Raw genomic sequence first — 21,341 nt, 5'->3', positions numbered from 1 at the left:
ATTAAAGGATGTAGTAAAAATGTCACCACTTTAGAAAAAAAGTTCTGGATTCTGTTCACCATGTCCAACAGTCAGAAGTCACCAAATAAACATGTTCCCCAATAGCTGAAATGACAATGCAACCTTACAGTTTAGCTTGCTGCCGTTCAGGATTGTTTGTTGTACTAGTGGAGAAAATCAGACTCCTCCTGATACCTCCCGATACTGATTTCCAGTACGCTGCAATCACTTATGGCTTTCATTACTCTTCCCTAGAACACAGCTAAATTCTAATAAACATCCAAAATTGTCAAGTCTTATAAATTCTCCTCTTGTGCTTAGACAAATAGTCCAACTTGTCTTTTTAATCTTCATCAAATGTATCCATCCATCCTCTGAGGTATTTCACAACCCAGTCTGAGGGCAAGTAAATTTATTATTTACCATATTATTTTCTTTCCCTCCAAACACTTTCAGAACCAAAAGCTGATGTAGCATTCTATCAGCAGACCTTAGCTAGGTGATTTAAATGCTGCTATACATACCTTCATTTTGTTCCACAGACTGTTTTGCTTGTCATGAAAAATAAAACAGAAATCCCTCATGGGAAAAAAAAATTCATGATCTCCAAGGTACTCATACAACAGCAAGACACAAACAAAAACCTACAACCTGTTTTAGTCTCCTGTATTTTTTCCAATGTTCTTCTGATTTCTCCTTGTTCTACATAGTGGAGAAAACAGGAATTATTAGCTCTATAAATATAAAACTTATAATTAAGCCACCTTATGCTTAATATCTCCTTTTCTTCCATTTTGCTAGTGCTTACACCTGTGTATCTGAACTTTTTCTGAACTGTTTGTGCATGAGTTCTGGTATTTGTTTATCATGGCATACATGATAACCTGCAGCCTACAATCTACTCAGAATAGTTTTTACTGAATGAATCACAAGTAAGTGAGTATGTACATGTAGATTAAAATCTTAGGTGACATTTAGAGAGATTGATTCTGGTGGTGAAACGCCTAATGGTTCCTACAGGGACAAGTCCTCCCCACAATAAGCATGTGACTATAAATGTGCCTCAGGAGATATGATACAAATGTCCCTGCCATTTGGGGGGGTGGGGTAGAGAAAAGCAGAAAAATGGTTACAGATTCGTTAAATTTCTTTTAAGCTTCCTGGCCATTATCATCCAATATCAAGCTGATTGCTCCTTGTACACATTAGTACACTCTGCTGTGCATTGCGCTCAGTAGCATCCCTGCAGCCAGTACAAAAGGGGCAGCTGAAGAGAAAAAAAAATGCATTTTTCAGTGCTAAAAATTAATCTATAATGCTCTTATCCCATTGGGAAACAGTTCCTTGGGGCTCTACGATTTCATTGTTAAAATGTTAACACAGATTGAGGTCTTAGTGGTGTTCCCCCAATTTTATAATTCCTTTCCCTCTCCACCTCCTCCTCCCAGCACCCCCATTTTTTCTAAACTGCCAGGTTTATCAGGTGTGTGCAGAGCCAGCAATTAACTAGTGGGTGTCACAGGAAATGCTGAAACAAAACCCCTCTAATTCATCACAGCCTCAAAGACTTCCTCTGCTTTCTGAATCAGCTTGATGAAGACTGTCAAGAATACATGCAATTTTCTTTGGCACTACCCTTAACATTATCAAATGCTGAAGAGGTCAAATGATTCCAGCACAAACCTGGCTGGACCAGTTGGTAATTCCCATACACTAAAGGGATCCTCAGGTAGTCTCAAAATAGTTGCAATTTTTCTTTGCAGCCATGGGTAGCAGAGGAGATTCATTGCAGCCAACATGGCAGTGTTTTTCTTAAAAGTATTTAGAGGGTGCCAGTGAAAAATTCTTTGTATCAACAAGTCTGTTTCTTATTCCTTGTCTCCTCATAGTGCAGTACTCTAACTTCTTGGGTTTTCTGCATTCCCACATAACATTGTTTTCTATATTAACCTGAGCACCAGTACAGTAATTTTGTCATAATATTATTACCCCACAAATAAATAAATTGCAAGGACTGAGGATCCCATACTTGTTCAACCACAAGCTAATATGGTTTACTAATATGGTTTGCTAACCCTAATGGACTGAATTCACCTCCAAAACGCTGCGTAAGCGAGATGATTAACCCTATGTCTCCATCAGCAAGCAGCTCAGTGCGGTAGGAATGGAAACACTTGGTGATGTTGCAGAAGGGTTAGTTCAGACTAGTTGCACTCTAGTGCTGTGGGCAAAATGACCATGAGATGGTAGTATCTATCAGTTGCACACCAGGAGTTCATTATCTCCTAGACAAATTTCATCCAAAGAAAATCTAGTTCACACAATCCAAGACTGCCCTGGACGTGGAAACATGGTAAACTGAGACACCTGGGAAGGTATCTTCAAAAACACATTTCTAATCAAACACAAATGTGAATGTAGTCACACTAAGTACAGATCTGCTAAGGAAAAATAGAGTTTGAATGACGAGGCATTCATTTATTACAATTAAAATTTGAGGTTTCTTTAGTCGTTTCCTCCCTACAGGTCTAAAGTCATTCTCAAGTTTATGTTTCATGGCACTGTTCTAAATTATTGTCCTCTTTTCAATTTACAAACACAGAAGTGGGAGAGAGACAGATTAAATGACTTGGCCAAGGTCACAGTACAAATCTTAAGCAAATCAGAATATAAAACTTTTCCAGCTTCCTCACGTGTTTTGCCACAAACTTGGACCATAACTTTCATTCTGATATTCAGAAAAACCAAAGGATTTAGGACTGTAGCTATGTGTTAGATTATTATTAGCAATGCATCCCTACTAACCACTCATCCAGTAGAAAATTAATTGAGATATAATCTGAAAATATATCTCTCATTTCTTCCACTGAATCTTTCTTTTCTTTGTGGATTATTTTGGCCAGACTTTCCAACTGGGAAGACAACCACAGGATTCATAAAAATGTGCTTTATCTTTAATTACATCTTAAAATGAATACCAAAATGCTAGTGAATCACACTCTAAAATATACTGGAAATTATTTTCCAGGTCAATCATCTACATTTTTCCGTAACCAGTTGGCAACTTTGATTAGCAGTTCTCTCCTTTCCATATTTTCAAATTTCGTAAGCTCCAGTAGTAACGTAGTAGCCACTCTCTCATCTTCTTCCAGTGTAGCATTATAAAAAACCTGCAACTGAAGAAATAAACACATGAGCTTAGTTCACATAACATCACTTACAGCAAGAAACTGTGTACCTGACAGGTGCTTTAGACAGAAGTACATGGAAAAGGGGGAGATGGCAGAGACTAAGGAGGGGATGGGGCAAGCTTACTGGTTAACACAAAGGTGGGAAAGCTCCTTGCACATCAGGAATGCGCCCTTTTGTTGTACCTCTGAAAATGCTTTCAAATGCAGCCAGCTTCACTGGTACTGGTGGTACCACACACTGTCTAGGACTAGTTGGGTAGCAAAATCCTCTTGTGCTGCCTGTTCTATAATCACAGAAGCAGAAGTCTTTCCTATCAGTCTAATGAGCAGAAGACAAGAGAAGCCTGAAGAACAGGTAAGGGGAGCTAATATATGGAGGGAGTAGGAAATGAACAAGAAGAGAAATGAGATAGATGTCAACATGACAACCAGCAGGCTAACATGCCAGCAGCTCAACTTTTGGTAAATTTCTTGTAGACATCATGGCAAAGGTGATCTCTACAGACAGATTTTAAACAGAAGAATGAGATAGCTTTCATAATATTAATTGGGACTCAGTTCCAAACCTGTAGGTTAATTTAAAGGTTGGCACTGGGCCATTGCTTTTGCCATCCCAAGGAGTTTGTCCCTAAAGAAAAAAGGTGAAAAACTTACAGTTCATGAATGTTCAAGATAGATTTTTTTCATTTTAGGAGCTCTCTAAATTGCTATCCTTATTAAGCATCCCTTCTCATTTACTTGCTGTATGCATGCATCAATCAACAGCAAAAAAGAGAAGCAAAATTTTTCCTGTAATGACAGATATTAGCGGTTCAGGGCTGGCACACAGATGTGGGTCACATGCAGACAGCACAAAAGCTGAGCTGTTGCAAAAAACAAAATAATATTTTGGGAAAGAATCTAGGGAGACTTGGACTGGAGGCAAAAGAACAAGAAAAGAGAATCAATCAATCAGTGATAGATATTAATTTGTCCCAGGCACTAATGTGGATTATTGTGGGGAATAAAATAAGACAGCCTACAGCCACCTCCCACAGACTTCCACCCTTCAGCAGGTTTCCCAAAACCCCTTCCCTCTTTCCAGACATACAGCAGCCCAATTAGACAGTATTGTTCATGGGTTCATCCTGGCTGCCAGGCAGTCAGAAGGAAAGAACTGTATCATGCGTGCAATCCATCTGTACAGCATACAGGCAGGCAACTTCTTACACCGCAACCACACAAAGCAGGACAACACCCATCCCTGCACAGAAGCTCACTTTCATGCCATGATTAATAACTACCTGCACACACGGACTGCACAGCTATGGGTGCATGCTCATATGCCTCTTTCACAGGAGAGGAAGTTTAATTTTTCTTATTGTCTCAGCATAGCAACCTTATACAATATGTTCTGTGGTTCTTTAAAAAAAAAAGAGATTTAAAAACCTGTATTTACAAACTGGCAATAGAGTTGAAACTAACTGCTTCTCTGATTTACCTCTTGGATCTGTATATCAGTATTGACAAATCTTCCCATGACTTTTAATACATCATGTAATAATTCCTTCCCATACCTGTAAAATTGAGATAAAGGCCCTTCAAACAACATGCTAGCAAATATACTAAATTTCACCTCATTTGAAAATATTCCCACTATTTAGTTATTATTTACTGTGTTGGAAATACCAACTAAGCTGAAGTTTGCCATTGTGTACTCTTTTTCCCCTTTTAAAGAAACATCACTAATATCCAATTTAGACTTTTGACCAGGATTAGCACACTAATTACCCTTCATTTTAATCTTCCAGTAAGATCTGGTATTTCTACTTTGATAATACGTATTCTTTGCTTAAAACAGATAATCTTTGTGAGCCCACACAGCCAAACTGAGCTAGAAAGGCTAACCAATAATGGATCTAACAACTTGGTGTTTCTGTTGGTATCTTGAGGATGGCATATAAATTAACACCCCTACTATTCTTTTAGTTTGAAAATAATCAGTTTCCTACCAAATTTCTCAGCAGCATGGAACACAGAAAAGGTCTGTAAAGGAATAAGTTGGTGTGACATAAACCTGCTACAACTTGCCTTTTCTAGCATTAGCAATACAGATACACATTTGAATGCTCCCAGATGGCTGGTCTTGGTTATGCTAATGCTAACAGCTCCTGATGGACTCCTCTGTCACCAAAGACAGCAGGAACGTACTCTGGCACAGCCCTGCTGCTTTTCACCATTGCCAAGGAGAGAGGGAGTCTTTGAACAGACATCAAAATACTTGCTTTGCTCAAGACAGGTACCCCAATCCTCCATCTCTCCATATTCTCTTTGCAAAAGAGGTTACAATCTCACTGCAGTGTTTTACACCCACACTTGTGAAATGCTAGTGGATAAACCCAATTCTAGAGTCTGATTTTCCAGGAAATTTAACATTTAAAAGCATCAAAACAGTCATGAACACACTGATTTTTAATGTATCCTGTCTGACATGAGCTATTCTTTCACATTAAGCCCTGATCAGCACTGAATCCTACGAAAACCCTTCTCTGCATACTTATGGAATTGCATCAATCATTACAAAAAAGCCATATGGATGGAAAATCTGCATCTGGCTTTTACAGCTCAAACATAAAGATGGAGAAAGAAGCCAAAGAGCCACAGAAACGAAAGGAACCCAAACCTGGTTGTTTACCATACCTTTCACTTAAAAGTGGCCAATTTTCCGTAACAAATTCCCAGGCTATACGGTGCCCAATATCCTTAGTCACCACATATAAGATGATGACTGAAGTACAATTGGAAGAAAATAATGTATCGCTGAGTCCATATTGCAAGTATCTGTTAGGAAAGAAGGTAATAATTGTACCTATCACTTGCTGTTTAACAGTGATAATCTGGAAATACCATCCAATTCAGGAAAATTCCTGTCTCAGCAAACACCAGAATGTGGAAGGTTATACCAAAGTTGGTGACACTCTGAGCTGTGTATTCAGCTTGGGTTTTGTCCTTATGTTGGTGAAATCCCCTGTTCTTGCACATTGACTCTCCACCTCTCAGTAAAGTGAGGGTGTAGCACATCAGGTGGATATACGTGCTTTTCTGATCTGTGTTACAGAAAGACAACCACTCCTACCAGACAACACTGTGGAAAGGCAAACTGCTTCTCGTTTTCTGGAGACTCACTTTGCCGTGACACAGATGGAGCCTAGAGGGTGAGCCAGCAGTGAGACACCCTGTTATGCAAACAGGACCTGTTTATAGGGTCTCCTACAACAAGATCAAATAACAAGGGGTCTTGAATGCTCTCATGGGGACTAAGGCATGATTTTGGAAGTATTTAAGGAACTACCGGCCAATTATCTCAGTGGCAGTGAATGCCTGAATATCTTGAAGAAGTAAGTAACTATGCTCTTTCTTGCCTTAATGTATGACCTTGCATGCTCCTACTTTCAAGGAGCACTGTTAGAGTTATCTTCTTACAGGGTCTTGCAGGCAGCCGCTTATGGGTAGAGTAGATGAGCATCTGCACGCTACCACTGTGCTTAATAGAACAGACAAAATGTACTGAGGGCCAGGAAAAGCCTAGCTTAACATTCCTCACCCCAAAAGACTTTCAGCGTGGCATTTACAGAAATAGATTGGCTTATCAACTACTAAGGCGCAGGGAGGAAGGAGGTCATCACAACTCCCTGTGCTTGTCTGGACCAGTGCTAGCCTGTGCCAATGACAAAGTCAATAAAGGACCATAGGTTAGGTGCAAAATCAGCAAAGTTGAATCCACGTCCCTTTGCAACCCATCTTGCCACCTTCTCAGGCATATTTGTTCTGTCTTCTCAAATGACCACCATCACAAGAACAGGTCTCTGGCAGGAGAAACGTCTCTGCTATTTTCACAGCTTTAGATCCATTGAGTTTACGGCAATTCTTGGATGATCATTCTTTAGGACATCACCAGCAAATTTCTGTCCTTTGATGAATCCTTCAGGTAATGTGGACATGACAGATTAGAGAACTCAACTTCAACATCTTTTTACCGATAAAGTGAAAAGATTTTATACAGGTGCCAGTGAGAGACAATAAATACAGTATTCCAAACTGTTCAGGAAGCATTTGGAAAACACTCTTACATATATGGCACAACTTTTAGGTTGCCGCAGATATAATCAGGAGTTAGACTCGACAGTGTGTATCCCTTCCTGCTCAGGATATTCTATGATTCTACGAAACTGGAAATTTAAAAAAAAATGCTTTTCAGTGTGAGTCTGCACTTCAAAGGGTGAACAGCTTGCTATTAAGTCTACTCTTTCATTTTTGCCATTAACCTGACTGATTTGGCTTCCACACGGGGCTACATAGACTATGACATTTCAGTTTGGAAATTAAATAAGCACGGGAGAAGGAATATAAGAAAATTATACAAAATCATAACTTGCAGGGAAAAACATCAAAGCAAATTATGATAATTATTGTTTCTTACAGTGCAGAGAATAACAGCAGTCAATGGGTTCCAAGTTAAAAAATATCACAAAATTGGTTTAAAACAAACCATAAGGAAGCATGTTTTCATACAACATGCAATTATATTACAGGATGTGTTGACACAATCTGCTATAAGGCCTGAATTTTAGTTCAAAAAGGTCAAGAGATATATTGACAGAAGACAGGCCCAGTGTTGGACGTGACATACTCGTTAAGAGCTCAGGAAATCCTTTTCTTGGTGATTACCAGCTTCTGGGATGTTATATCAGCAGAAGAATCATTTGTGTTTGCCCTGTTTATCATACTTTCTCTGTAAGAAAACTCTTAAAATTCTTCCAGTGGTCTATAACACACACGGTTCTGGGGCATCAGGTTTGCACAGTACAGTATTTGTGTTCTTGTGATTTACTTCTCTATATGCAAAGATATACTTTAATCAAGGTCACCTGTAAAGTAACCATGATTCTTTGGCACAGCTCATGGCAGCAAGCAGGATGTCTTTATCTTCATTTGTGGAGTCGGTATGGTCATACATTTCCCATGCAAAGTTCCATTCTTTATCACTTCCCAGTGCAACACCATAGCAGCAGACCGTTCTTCTAATTAAAAAGGGAATTCTGCAAAGCAAAATATGATTAAAAGGTACTGTATTGTTGTAAAGTCAAAACCAGCAGTTAATGCATAACTGAAAACAAATGTTTATTTACAGTTAAAAGATGCACAAGAAAGGAAATTCAAAATAGCAATCTAAATAAAGCTAGGAAATTTACTTGCTTTATTAATGATTTAAACATTTAAAAAACATGCAGTTTAAAGGCAAACCAAAAACATCTTTTAAAACAGTTGGTTCAAGCTATTTTGTGTACGTGCAGTGTCAATGCCACTCTTTCACATCACAGCCTAGGACATGGATCACACCATTAAAGAGGGTACAGCTGCATAGAACATGATCCCAGACAAGCCTTTTCAAAGTTTCTTCAGTGAATGCATCCAGTAGGAAGAGACACATGCAGCACAAATGGAAAAAAAAGGGACATTTCTCGATGCAACATGCAGCCTCTGATTACTCCCATCCCAGGGGACAGTCCTCAATTGGCGATGAATTTCATAACAGAAACTAAATGTAAACATTATCAGTGTAATACTCCATGTGCAAAGGCTGAACAGAAAATTTGTCCCGTGGCAATGATATGTCCCTGACATTAAGACATTGTCAACCCTTTCCAGTGATAGCGATGTATTCTACTATGCAGGCTGTCTGAAAACAGTTTAAATTGATGGCATTTTGGACTAATTGTCTGTAGGAGAATGGGTCCCATTGCTACAAATGAAATATGGAACTTCCCAAAGGCCTACTAGTAATCTGCTTAGCCTTATACAAGACCAAGTCTGTAAGCAGTAAACAATTTCTTCTATTAGATCAGAACACATGGGATTTGCCACCAAGAATGATGCTTACTGAGATTGAGTGGTTATGTCAAGGTAAAGAATAGACCTACAAGGAATCCTTTTACAACAGATATTATTAGAGTTACAGGGTCTAGTAATTTGTTTAGTAATCATTTTCATAACACTGCAGAAAGAGGCAATGGTAAGGTGATAACAGGCTATACAGCTAGTTAAAATCTTCTTTTCAAGATGCTTCATGAAAACCTGCCTTGGATAAAATACAGCTGTTTTGCTACTGCAGCTGTTCCAATAGTTTCAAGAAAATGTTGATTACTGACTGTAAAGCTGTTGTGGGTGAAGGGCAAATAGGTAAGCTCTGTCTATCTTCTGGCTGCAGCTCTGATATTCAGCATTAAAGACAGGCTATACGGGCAGCCTACTCTGGGACACTGGTCCACTGGCTGGTGACATCTGTGGTGGCCCTGAAGTGATTTATGCTGTATAACTCACTGAGGAAATCCATTGCGGTCCAGAGGGACTTTGGAGCTTGAGGGTATGTTGGATGAGGGGTGGAGTTTATTAATCTTGATATTTTTTTCTTGGAGTAGTTGTGTGGTTTGAGATGACTGGCCTGCCAGGATTCTCTCATTTCTGGATCTTGGGAAAGATGCAAAAAGCTGCTGGGAAGAAGGGTAATGTTGTTTTCCTGGAGCCAGTGCAGAAGGGACATAGTGTTTTCTTAACTTTTTAGGGCAACAGCAGTAGATGGTTACCTTCAGTAAATAACTAAAATGTACAGCAACATTGTCCCTCCCTCTAGACTCATTTCCTTCTTTCACAAGAAGACAAGCCAGTAACAGCACCACAGTGAATACATTAATTTAGCTAGCTCCACTTCACTCGTAAAATCAAAAAAAAGAGTGAAACTGAGAAAATGGCTGGAATCATAGTTCTTGGCTTGTTAGCTCCATGGAACAGATAAATATGCACCGTATCAAGTCCAGCTAAGTTCTGCCAGGAACTGTTTGGAAACGTTCAGCTAAAAGCTGATCACCTTATCTGAAAGGGAATAGCATTGCTCGTTTCCATAGATGTGAGAATCCTACCGAGTTTCACATGTGGCAGAACTATAGTGTGTGGTTCTGAATTTTGCTCTCAGAATAGAGAACATAAGAGCATCTAAAGGGTTCTGTCAAAGTGAAAAGTTTTTTATGCCCTTTTCTTTTTCTATCAATCATCTGAAAAGCCTACTCTTAACTGAACAGGAACCGTGATCTGTCATTTGAAACCAAAGAAGTTTCCTATCTATCTCCTATGGTTTTTCTCCTCAAAACACGCTGATTTTTTTCGCCTTATAGAATTCATAGTTGCGTTTTTTTCCACATTTACAGCCATGTGAAATGTGAGGTTGTAAAGTCCATTTGAACTTATCTCAGTGCCAGCAAGGACAGTGAAATTAATCTTCTCCATCTAATTCAAATCAGCTAATATATTTCACAGACTTTCAGCTCTTCAATTCAGATAAAGCATGCAGTATTCCACCAGGAAAAAGAATATTTTATTTATTATTAACAGGGGAAGATAGGTCACTATTTTGAAACCAGCCTGAGAATTCAGCATAGCTTTGTTGTTTTTAGTGTGGGGTAGTAAGAATATTCTCTCTGAAACATAACAGAATGTATTTAGGCTATATGAAGTTCTCAGTTTAAATCCAAAGCACAATTTAGTTTTTATGAGGATGATCACTACAAAGCTATTTAAAAAACTCCACAAACATAAAAATACAAGTTCAGTTTACTTAGCCAACTATATATATCAACAGAGATACAAGTAACAACAAAATATTTATTAAAATTACAACAAATAAAACTCATAACAAACTTTAAATATTCACTCACCGGTGCCAATACTACTTGACTATTGCATAGAAAAACAGCAAAAGAAAGAGGGAGGAAAAGAGAATAAGAATTTCAATACACGGTAAATTTTCTTTAACAATGCAATACTCGAATACAGGAAGTCTGATCCTCGTAGAGCCCAGACTCCATCCTCACAGACCAGAAACCTGACCACCAGGCTCCAATATCAGCATAAGAACTGACAGCTGTTCCCAGCACCCCTTTAGGCGAATACAGAACATGCAGGACCATTTGATGGGCTCACTACGGGCAGATGCCTGTATCATACAAACATTGTTTCACTCAGTATTGCTAAGAGAAGCATAGAAATTAAGTTGGTACACATGATAACCCTAAGGCTGTACTGCAGCAAATTGACTGGAAAAAATGGGATATTAGCGCTACTGTGAGGTTCACCTGTTATGTGGCTAAACAGGTTTTGGTCTTCATGGCAAAACTCTGCATCTTCCAGCCTGTGAAGTCTATGTAAAAGCAATAATAATGAAATCAACATAAAGTTGGGATTTGGGGAAGAGGAGAGGGTTAGGGGGGGCACAGTTAGGCTTAAATTCTATCATTCTGTCAAGAAAGAAGAGCTGTGTACAGGAGCATTTCTCATTCTGCCTCTCCCGTGTAAAAGCCCATTAATTTTCCACCTCACTTATGCATGCACACCTCTAAGAGCACATTATCATTCTTACTTGTACTCAGGGTTGTCCATCCATTTAGCATACAGTTCAGATGACAGGTTCAAACAGTCTTGGAGGCCCAGCCAGCACGCTGTTGCAAAAAGTTTTTCCAAATACACTCTTGAAGGGAAGCCAAAATTGCAAGAATAAAAGATATGTATTCCACATCTGGAGTATTTGAACTGTGCTTGACCAGCACAGTTTCAGCATATGATGCTGTTAATGCAGGAGAACCTCTACTAGAAACAGCTGAGGTTTAATAAAAACAGAAATTTAAACTACCAATAATGGATTCCTGACATCAATATTCATGGATGTTAGTGAGGCTACTAATGTAATTTTTTTTAGTTTGTTGTGTGTTTTATACTGCTCTTGGTAGTTTTAAGATACTAATTGCATCTAGTCCAAATCATTCTGACATTCAAGACTGTGGCTTCCATAGCCTTTCAAAATGAACTATTTTAAAGTTCTAGTGATTGATCCATAAATCACATCTGAAGTTCATCGCTGTCAGTTTTTCCCCAAGAAAAGCAGCCTGTTGAGCCTGTTCACCCATAAAAAAAAGCTACCATTCAGATCATTAAACTATCATCTTTTATGCTCACTGAACAGACTGAAAATATCCCAAACTATCCCGATACTGCAGTTTCATTGGGGGTTTCATCATAAACAACACAGATTTACAGGAGAGTAAAAGTAACAATTTGATTAGATTCAAATTAAAGTAGAATACTTACTGAGCAAAATAGTCACCTTCCAAAGCATCAACATTTTGACGAATAAAACCTGCATAATAATGGTATATTGGCAACATTCGCTTTAAAAGGTATTTCTTTTAAAAGAAGGGAAAGAAAAATTACTTTAATTTAGATGCAAGTTTTTATTTTACTGTATTTTACTTACTCAGATTTATCCTAAAAATTTGCCACTATTAATTTCTTGACAACACAGCATATTAAAATAAAGCACATAAACTGGGTCTAAAATTCAATACACCTATACATCTGTTCAAACTGGGACGTTACTGTTTCACATCATTAGGACCTTTGAACTCATTGTGAAAGAAAACAAATGCTCATTCTCAGAGGAAAAGACAAAAAAATAAGTTCTTACACATTTTAAAAATACATATTTACTTTAGGACTTAAGAGAACTACTATCATGAGATTGCACTTTAAACAAAAGTGAAATCTTCTTCAAATAGAAGTCAAGGAAATAAATAAGACAGTATTATCTCAAGTAGCTCAAATATGGTAGAGAATCACCTCATACAGTATCCAAACCCAATTCCTTCTTTCTCTCCATGAAGATGAACTGGAAAGCAGTACAAACCACAGAGCAGATACATTCTATATCCCCTTTATACATAGTGTTGCTCTCATTACCCTCTACTGATGGATAACTGTATTTTCTGGATCCTCAGTTTTAAAAAAAACACTAGGACCAAGCTTAATATAAAGAATGTGAATAGATTTCTGCTTTATAGTAAAAATTGCTCATGATTCAATGATATTAATCATTGACTAATATATACAAATAAGTACCTCCTTCTAATTAAAAAAAAGTTGACAAAATTATGCAAAGGGAATGGCAAGAACTATGACACATCATAGTCATCATTACATTCATTTTAGTCTCATTTATATAAATGGTCTAGTATTTTTGCTAAGTAACAAAAAAGGTCATACCTTTAAAAGCGGATATACTTCATAGTTCTTCAGAGTACTTTCCAAATTCTCAGGTACTAGGTTTAACAATACCACATTCCATACGACGAGTTCATCTTCTCTGGCAAGGTACTTTGTTAGTTCAAGAGCTGTTTCAATCTGAATGTATCCAAACCTATTTGAAGATAAAAAAACCCTCATACTTGAGCATACCTATTCACGTTAATTAGCTACCACGACTTTCTGTTTATTTATGTAACTGACAATAAAACATCAGGATATTGCACAGAGAGTGACCTATAAAAGACATTGGAAAAATAATTGCCACTATCAAAGTAATAGGACAATCATGGCAGTATGCATGGTAGTATGCAGTATGTCCTGTCTACAGGACACAGTGGAAGCACATTTCCAACATGCGTCAGTCCCACCAGAACAAAATGAAGGAAAAGAGCACTGTTTTGAGTTATAATACACTTGTATTGTTATTGTGAAACAACACTGTTTTCATTACAGGTTCTTTTGTGGAATATACATTATTGTAGAAATCAAATAATTTAATTCACATGCATGTTATTCTTGGAATTAACAACTTCAGCATGGCATTTCTGTGCCTCAGTGTGGAATTAGCAAGGAATTCATTCTTTCCCTATAAAATTGCAATTCAAGCCCTTCTGGTCCAGAACAGAAACATTTCTAGCGTACCTGCATAGGGCACAGGTCTGTATTTCACAGTTACATTCTTTATTGCATAGTAGATTTGAGCTCTCTCATGAGAAAGGACATTTGTATGAGAGAAGGAATGGGAATTTTTACTTCCTCCTGTCAGAGCTATCTCCGCAAGCTCTGAGGGGGGGCAGCACGCTTTGGCCGCCTCCTCTGTGAGCTCCCACATCATAAGTGTCTGATGCTTTTGGGATTTCTGGTACATTTGAGGTGCAGACATATTTATTGCTTCTTCAGCTCCCTACAATACTGCTGACCTCTCTAGCACCAGAGACACAAACCACTGAGTCATCCATCAGCAAGGGAAACGAAAGAGGTATTAAGAGTGATGCAGGACAGCGTAGCCCACATTAAATTAAGGAAAATTCAGAATGTTCATTCAGAATGTTCCTTCTGTTACAACAAACATAGGTTAATCCCTAAAAACTCATGACAGTGCCATTATTTAAAATATTTCCTAAGAGGCGGAACAAAAGTTAAAAGAAATTTTGAAAGAAATAACTCAGCACTGACAGAAGAATTGATTAAATACTTAACTTCCCTACTATTTTGTCAAAACAATTGTTGTCATTATGAGGCACATATGGGTAGGAATGAACGAAGCAGAAGTAGCGAAGTTGAATGCAATCATGTAGGTTAATCATTTTCTATGACATATTTGAAACATACTTACTGTGTCAATGCAAAAACATCATCTATTAGCTGGAACCTGCTGACAGCGGGAATAGCCTGCAGAAACCATTCATGTGGTGTTAATAGGTCTAAACATGTCACTAAGAGCTTAAAAAAGCTTTACAATGTTTTAGAAGTATAAGACAAGTCCCTAACACTTTTTCTAAGCCAATATCTTCTACAAAACATCATAAAACGGATCCTGCATTTTAAGCTGAAATTATGTATGTGCTTTTAGAGATACTTATAAATACAAATATATATACAGCTACATAATATATTCTTCTATACAAATACACAGCTACAGTACATTACGCACGGAATTTCAAGACCCCTCTTACTTGCATGCTGTAATGAAAATTAAAATATGGAATTGCTACATTTCCTAAAAACATCCTAGTTGTATAATTTTGGTACATTTTTTTCATTGTGAGGCTTCAGTTCAGAATACATACTCAGATTAGTTCAGAGCAGAGTGACTGGCACTATCATGAATTAAATGACTGAAGGAGAGCTGTAGGTGAACGCCTGCTTACAGCTCATGCTTCCACGAGGACTGATGACCCCTCCTCATCTTCTCCCTGCTTCTGTGACCCTTCAGCTGGGCCACTGCTCGAGCAAACTTGCACACTGACCAGTGCCAAAAAATGGCCCCAAATCAGCACACACCTCATTTCCTGCTGACTTAGATTTGCTGTGAAAGAAAAAAGCCCAGAAGTCAGAAAGCCCGTGTGCTGCAGAAAGGTTTAACCGCACCACATGCTCTGACTGGCCTCGTGTCCAGACCTTCTGGAGAAGTCATCTGACTGCACTATTATGCTGAAAGCTGAAACTTTCTCACCGCTGTTGCCAAACGCAACGAGCTGACATTACTACTGGAGCCTCTAGTTCACTCTAGGATTAGGCAACATTCAGTACTATGCAATCCCACGTACAGCCACATGTATAGGCTGTTCCGTACTGCTTTCACCTTCAGCCCAAACTGTGGCAAATCAGAGGTCGGATGGAATCCGCTCTGAGTTACAGTGTCAACAGAGGACTGAAACAGCCCAAGGAGAACTGATTGGAACTTCTAAGAAAAATCTCCACCAAAAAAAAGCCACCACCCAACCAAAAAACCCAAGTCAGATTTTATTTTTTTTTTATTTCACTAGAAGAAATACTGTGCTTTGAGGTAATGTGGAAATAAAAAGCTTTCTCCCAACTTTCCTTCTTCATGGTTACCTAACAGCAAATAAAGCTCAGTCACATATCTGTACCGATAACTGAGCAACATTTAAGAGACTGGAAGAACCACAAGCTATTAAGACAGCTTTGAAGATGGAATGCCATCTCATTCATATTATTATGAGTTATTATGTTAATATGAGTTATTATGTTTATGCGAAACTCTTTGGGCCTGTTCCTTTTCCACTAAGGAACGCTGCCAGCGGCTTTAGTGGTGCAACGGTGGATCATTTCTTCTTATGTGATATGTGAGTTTCTCATTATTCCAGGTTTTCATCAATGTAGTTACTGGTAAGAACTGCAAGAAGAAATACATGGAAAGAGTCTATTTACAAGCTTGAGAAACAAGTATGATCTTACCTTTGGATCATTTTCAAGCAAGCATGCTAATCTTTTTAAGTTTATTTGATCATAGTTCACTCTGTAGTATCCACTTAAATTTACATTTAGCAGGATCCAGTCATATTCTGACTCCGATACTTGCATTTCAGGAAACACTTCTGCGAAGTGACATTAAAATATATAATTTTATTTTCTGCACCCTGCTAAATTCTCTTGCATTTATAAACACAGGACTCAGTGCTCCTCTGAGACCTGAGACACAAGTTTGAGGTTGGACTCAAAGAGAATCCTCCAAAAGCTCGATGCATTTGTGATCTCTGTTCTGCACAGCAGAAGGACGTCAACAAGCAACTGACCTGTCAGGTACTGAGCCCTTTGAGATATTCAAGGGGAGGCTGAAGACCCACTTTGCTCCTACCCTTTAGCTCACAGGCAGCTGGGAGTGTTCAGAAAGCATATCCAAGAATAAACAGTCTGGATGAGGAGCGATACCCTCACATGTCTGCTGCAGAGTATGCACCCCCAGCATGCCTGCTGCTCCCAGTGCTGCTCCAAAACACAACGCTCAGCACCTTATGGAAGAACTGACCACCTACAAGTAATAACATAAATGGAGATCAAGGAAAACAAAACAGCGAAGTTTATGCAAGGGACAAGTAATCAGAAAAATTTATTTTAAACAAAATAGTCCCGTAGTCCTTTGGAGTTGCATCATTCACTAGAGGCCTTCTTCAGCAGTCCCATTTTAACTCACTACTACCCACTTCATGTGTGCTTGTCTAATTACTTGCTCCTGATAGCCTACAGTACATCTGAAGGAGCCAGTACAGTCTTGAAAGCTCTAAGCTGCCTCATCGGAAGAGGACTGAAATGCTGCTTTAACTGGCTATGGTCATCCTGATTTAAGAAGGCAAAGTCTCTTAAGAAAATATAGCCATATTGGCGAGTAGTCTAGACCCCGCATTGCTTCACTCTGAACAGAAGGAGACTTTAATGTGTTTTGACAGAGCAAATACTACAGGATTGATCCTCAGTCACCTTCACAAGTTAAATGCGATGGAAAAGTGGCACACAACAGATAGTGGCTGACCCATTTAAAAACAGTGTGGGTGGCTAGAATTTGGCACTAGCAGTACTTGCCCCATAACAGCATATTGGTTCAATGCTCTGCTCATCATCAAGAGTACTTACAAATCCAGCTAAAATAGCAAAACTACATTCCTCCAGTCCTCAGGTCGAGTGAAACACCTTCCACCACAACAGCACCATCCTTCTAGAGTGGCTTTTTTCACTGCACAGACATCTCACTCAGGGCCAGCAACCAACACAATTTATGGGCAGAAGCCAAATGTGTAGACTTTGCCTGCGGAGCCCTAAACCAACAGGACATGCTTTTAACACTGTACAGTGCAGTGCTGAATGAACAGGCTTGGCTGCTGGCAGCAGCCCAGCTTGGAGCTTGGAGTTTAATTTAACCTGTTTAGAAGTAAGCAGAGCTCTTTGCACCAAAAAGACACATACGTGAAATCACTTTTGAGATGTTTCTTCTTTAGGTATTTGTGGGAATATAATGGAAGATTGGTGAGGAGGATTATAAACACGCTTGAGTGACTTGCAGCTGGGGTGTACAAAAACACATATATCATACTAATCATTGTTTGGCCTCGTGTGTTGGACAAGTAGAACGCCTGTGCTTAGATTACATAGGCCTGTGCTGTGACACAGACTTAAGAGGCACTGTACTGAACATGCCTGACATTTCTGCCCTGCTGTGGGAAAGATCCAAGCACAGTGGTAAACTACGCCTGCGTGAATCCTTGAAATACAGGTGGAAACAGCATGTTCGGTGATCCTCTCGCATGGACTGAGCTCCACAGTCCCTGTGTACCCACTTGTGTGCCTCTGCCTGGGTGCTGCCCCAGGGATACCCTGGCTGGCGAGGTAACAAAAATAAAATTACTCTTTGCATTTCATCCATGGTTTTGTGGTTGTTCCTGCGTCCTGCCTGTGCTGGCTCACACAGTATTGTTATGCCACTGCAGCAACTATTCCAAAATTCAGGTTACAACTGCACTTTGTACCAAATCCCCCATTTCCATTTACCAAAACCATTCTGATGAATACCTCTGAAAGACAACCTAACAGTTCTCTACCAGAAGTCATTTCAATCTCACAGCAACAAAATCGTAACCAACTTCAAAATTACCCTTGACATGTCTACCTTTGCAAGAAACCATTTGGTTTATTTATGCATCAAAAAGTTAAAAATATTATTTTTTTAATCTTAAAATGTGAGTATAAGTTCCTTGACTGAATTGTGTCTGGTAAGTTTGACACATGGCTTTCAAATGCAAGTGGAATGTGTTTTCGAGACTGAATTTCTGCTTCATCGTAGTCCCTTCAGGCAGATGCAACATGATGGGTTTTTTTCAAGACTTCTGTAGCTGTTAAGTCACATGATGGGTGAGGAAATGGAATGGGCATCAATTCAATAATACAAGCTTACTACATAACACTAGTCCTTCCAAGCAAGTGCTGCCTAAGAACTCTTTTCTGCAGATGTTCTAATTTTGCACCCTAGCAATCAGATTTTATTTTAATTTTAGAGCATTCAGAGAAATAAACATCCACTGTTTCCTTATTTACTTGTCCATATACTCTGAAACTATCACTCACACTGTCTTACTGCCTGAAAAAGAGGGAAAGTAGCTGTTAACTACTGCAAACAGAGTGTGGAAAGCTGCAATATGCACACAGCATATTTCAGTTTTGCCCTTAAGCATTCCACATACACATGTCTGCATCTCCTTGTAACTGATTCAAAACCTAATGCAGTTCAGGACTGACTTGCCAATGAAAAATGATTATCCCATTCTAATGATTACATTTCTTCTTTCTCAAAAAATATAGCTGTTTACTGGAAAGCGGTGAGATGAGAAAGACCTGAACTTTTTATTTGATTGGAGATGCCCATAAACTCACTTTTCCAATACAAGCCTTTAAAACTTTTAAAAATGCTACTCTTTTGATAAGAGTATTTTTGCATTTAATTTGCATAAACAAATTAAACTAAACAGTGTTGAAAATATTCATTTTCTCTTTTTACAGATATCCATATGTGACAATGTCAGGTCACTTCACACAGCTGATTTTTTTCAATCTTGTATTTGCTACTTGGTACTACTTGAGCTGATCATTTTCTGATATATCACAGCTGAGATCCTACCTATACTCAAAAGCTGAGATTAACATCAATGGGATCTGCTAGGTTAAGAATAATACAGAAGCATGAGGCACTAGTTTGGATTTGTGTACAAAATGACAAAACCAAAATTATTGTGGCAATCTCTACTCATGTGTTCTACCATATTATTAAAAACAGATGCTGAAGTTTGATGCAACACAGAAAAAATCCAATGTATTAACCTATTTGAAAAATCTATTGTTATTGTAACAAAAAATTAGCACAACAGATAAACACAGACGTATCTGTAATAAAGTTTTATCTCCCTATTCAGTTAAATTATATCCCCTGTTTATAGAAGAGTTAGGTGTGTTTTTATCAGCTTGATTTTAGTATGTGTGAACAAATACTTTACTTACTGCTGCTTTTGTCTAGCCACATTAATGGTTGTGATGATCCATTTCTCATCCAAGAAATAGGAATAATCCATGTGTTACTTAACAAAAAAAAGGATAATATAATTAATTCTTATGCTTAAAAAATCTCCTCTCAGCTGATGCTAAACTAGACTGCAGATGAGTTCCTTCTTACAAGAATGTCCATCTACCTTCTCTCCTCTTTTATGCACAAAACCTCATCAGATGGTGGTACGTATGCTGGATCAGCACTTAGGTTCATCAAAGATAAGGGAGTTTTAGCATGGCTTTAAATAGGCACTCATATCTACAATATTATTTGATCCTAGGTACCTGAATACCAGATACTCTGTGCTCTGGCTTTCCTTCTTCAGGTAATAATTCTATTCTCCTCACTTGCTACACTTCACACTTTTTCTGGAGAATGTAAAGCTCCTTTTCAGAAAGGTATCTGCTAGAGAAAAGGCCCCAGGCAAGCAATACAATTGGAATTCTGACAACTGTAATTTCCTTTCTGAGGGAATGCAAAACTCCTGGCGAAAACAGATGAAAGCTTCAAAACCCTGAAAAATTCTGTAATACATGTCCTGGATTTTCTGACATTCATATGGTATTGCCTCTCACTAACTACAGTAAAGGACTGAACATTTGTAACTTGGAGTTCCTTATCTGAGCTAACAAAAAAAACTGAATGGACTCATGCTCTGCAATTCCTGGAGCTTGGGAGGAAAGGAAACTCTGTGGTTCTCATCAAGATTTCTTTTGGCTGTTTGTATGATCAGCAATACCAGCCAGGGAAAAAACAGGTTTGGGTTTTGCTGTCCTTTATACTTTTTCCCCACATGAGAACTCATCTTATGGGCCCTGTCCACGCATTCCAACACTCACGACAACTGCTGCATTTAATGAAAGTTCAAACTGTAGCCATGAGTTTCCAGAGTGGGTAACCAAAGGTGGCTCCTTCTATCACCGTTTTTAGGCATACAAATAAACATCACAGCTTACAAAAGCACCAGGCACTCAGCAATGCTCATGCACAGGAACTTCAGAGCTGCATGTCAGCTACCCAGAACTTTCTGAGAAAGGGCTCATTTATATTAGTACTTAAATGCAACCTCTTTATCTTTGCCAAGCAGAAGAGGCTGGGAATATGTGCACTGGAAGGAAGCTATAGCATGGTTCATCCAGGCTCCCACTCTGTGCAACTGAGGGATGAGGAAAGAAGAAAATACCAGGCAAAACTACTGCCCTGTAACCTATTCATGGCCTATGATGGTCTTTACAAAGCCTTTCTGTGGCTGGGAAAGTTGCTAGTCCAGAGGAAAGCAACCTTTTGGCAGAAAAAGCAGCTTGAGGAACTATTGCAAACTCCAGTCTCAAACAAATTTTACTTGACAGCTCCTGACAAGAAAAAACATAAAATTAAACAATCAGATGGCCAAAACGTAATGTCCTAACTGAAGAGTTTCCTGAAAAAAA

General features: G+C 38.6%; 1 protein-coding gene across 2 annotated transcripts in view; it reads right to left on the bottom strand.

Moving 5' to 3' along the window:
- Positions 1-2,932: 2,932 nt before the first annotated feature.
- LVRN (laeverin) overlaps positions 2,933-21,341 on the bottom strand; it is a 37,857-nt gene continuing 19,448 nt past the window's right edge. The window contains exons 11-20 of one of the 2 annotated variants that reach the window (XM_075411782.1): positions 19,866-19,942; positions 16,281-16,420; positions 14,695-14,750; positions 13,317-13,470; positions 12,366-12,460; positions 11,641-11,748; positions 8,099-8,269; positions 5,871-6,011; positions 4,672-4,747; positions 2,933-3,176 (exon numbers count right to left, since the gene is read on the bottom strand). In XM_075411782.1, coding sequence (XP_075267897.1) covers positions 3,030-3,176; positions 4,672-4,747; positions 5,871-6,011; positions 8,099-8,269; positions 11,641-11,748; positions 12,366-12,460; positions 13,317-13,470; positions 14,695-14,750; positions 16,281-16,420; positions 19,866-19,942 — 1,165 coding nt within the window. In that variant the 3' untranslated portion in view covers positions 2,933-3,029. The remainder of the gene's footprint in view (positions 3,177-4,671; positions 4,748-5,870; positions 6,012-8,098; positions 8,270-11,640; positions 11,749-12,365; positions 12,461-13,316; positions 13,471-14,694; positions 14,751-16,280; positions 16,421-19,865; positions 19,943-21,341) is intronic. The other variant, XM_075411783.1, reaches the window with a different exon arrangement.

The sequence above is a fragment of the Opisthocomus hoazin genome, chromosome Z (genome assembly GCF_030867145.1).
Source record: "Opisthocomus hoazin isolate bOpiHoa1 chromosome Z, bOpiHoa1.hap1, whole genome shotgun sequence".
Classification (NCBI taxonomy): Eukaryota; Metazoa; Chordata; class Aves; order Opisthocomiformes; family Opisthocomidae; genus Opisthocomus; species Opisthocomus hoazin.
The sequence above is the reverse complement of the archived record's forward strand: the minus strand, read 5'-3'. Positions and strand labels throughout refer to the sequence as shown.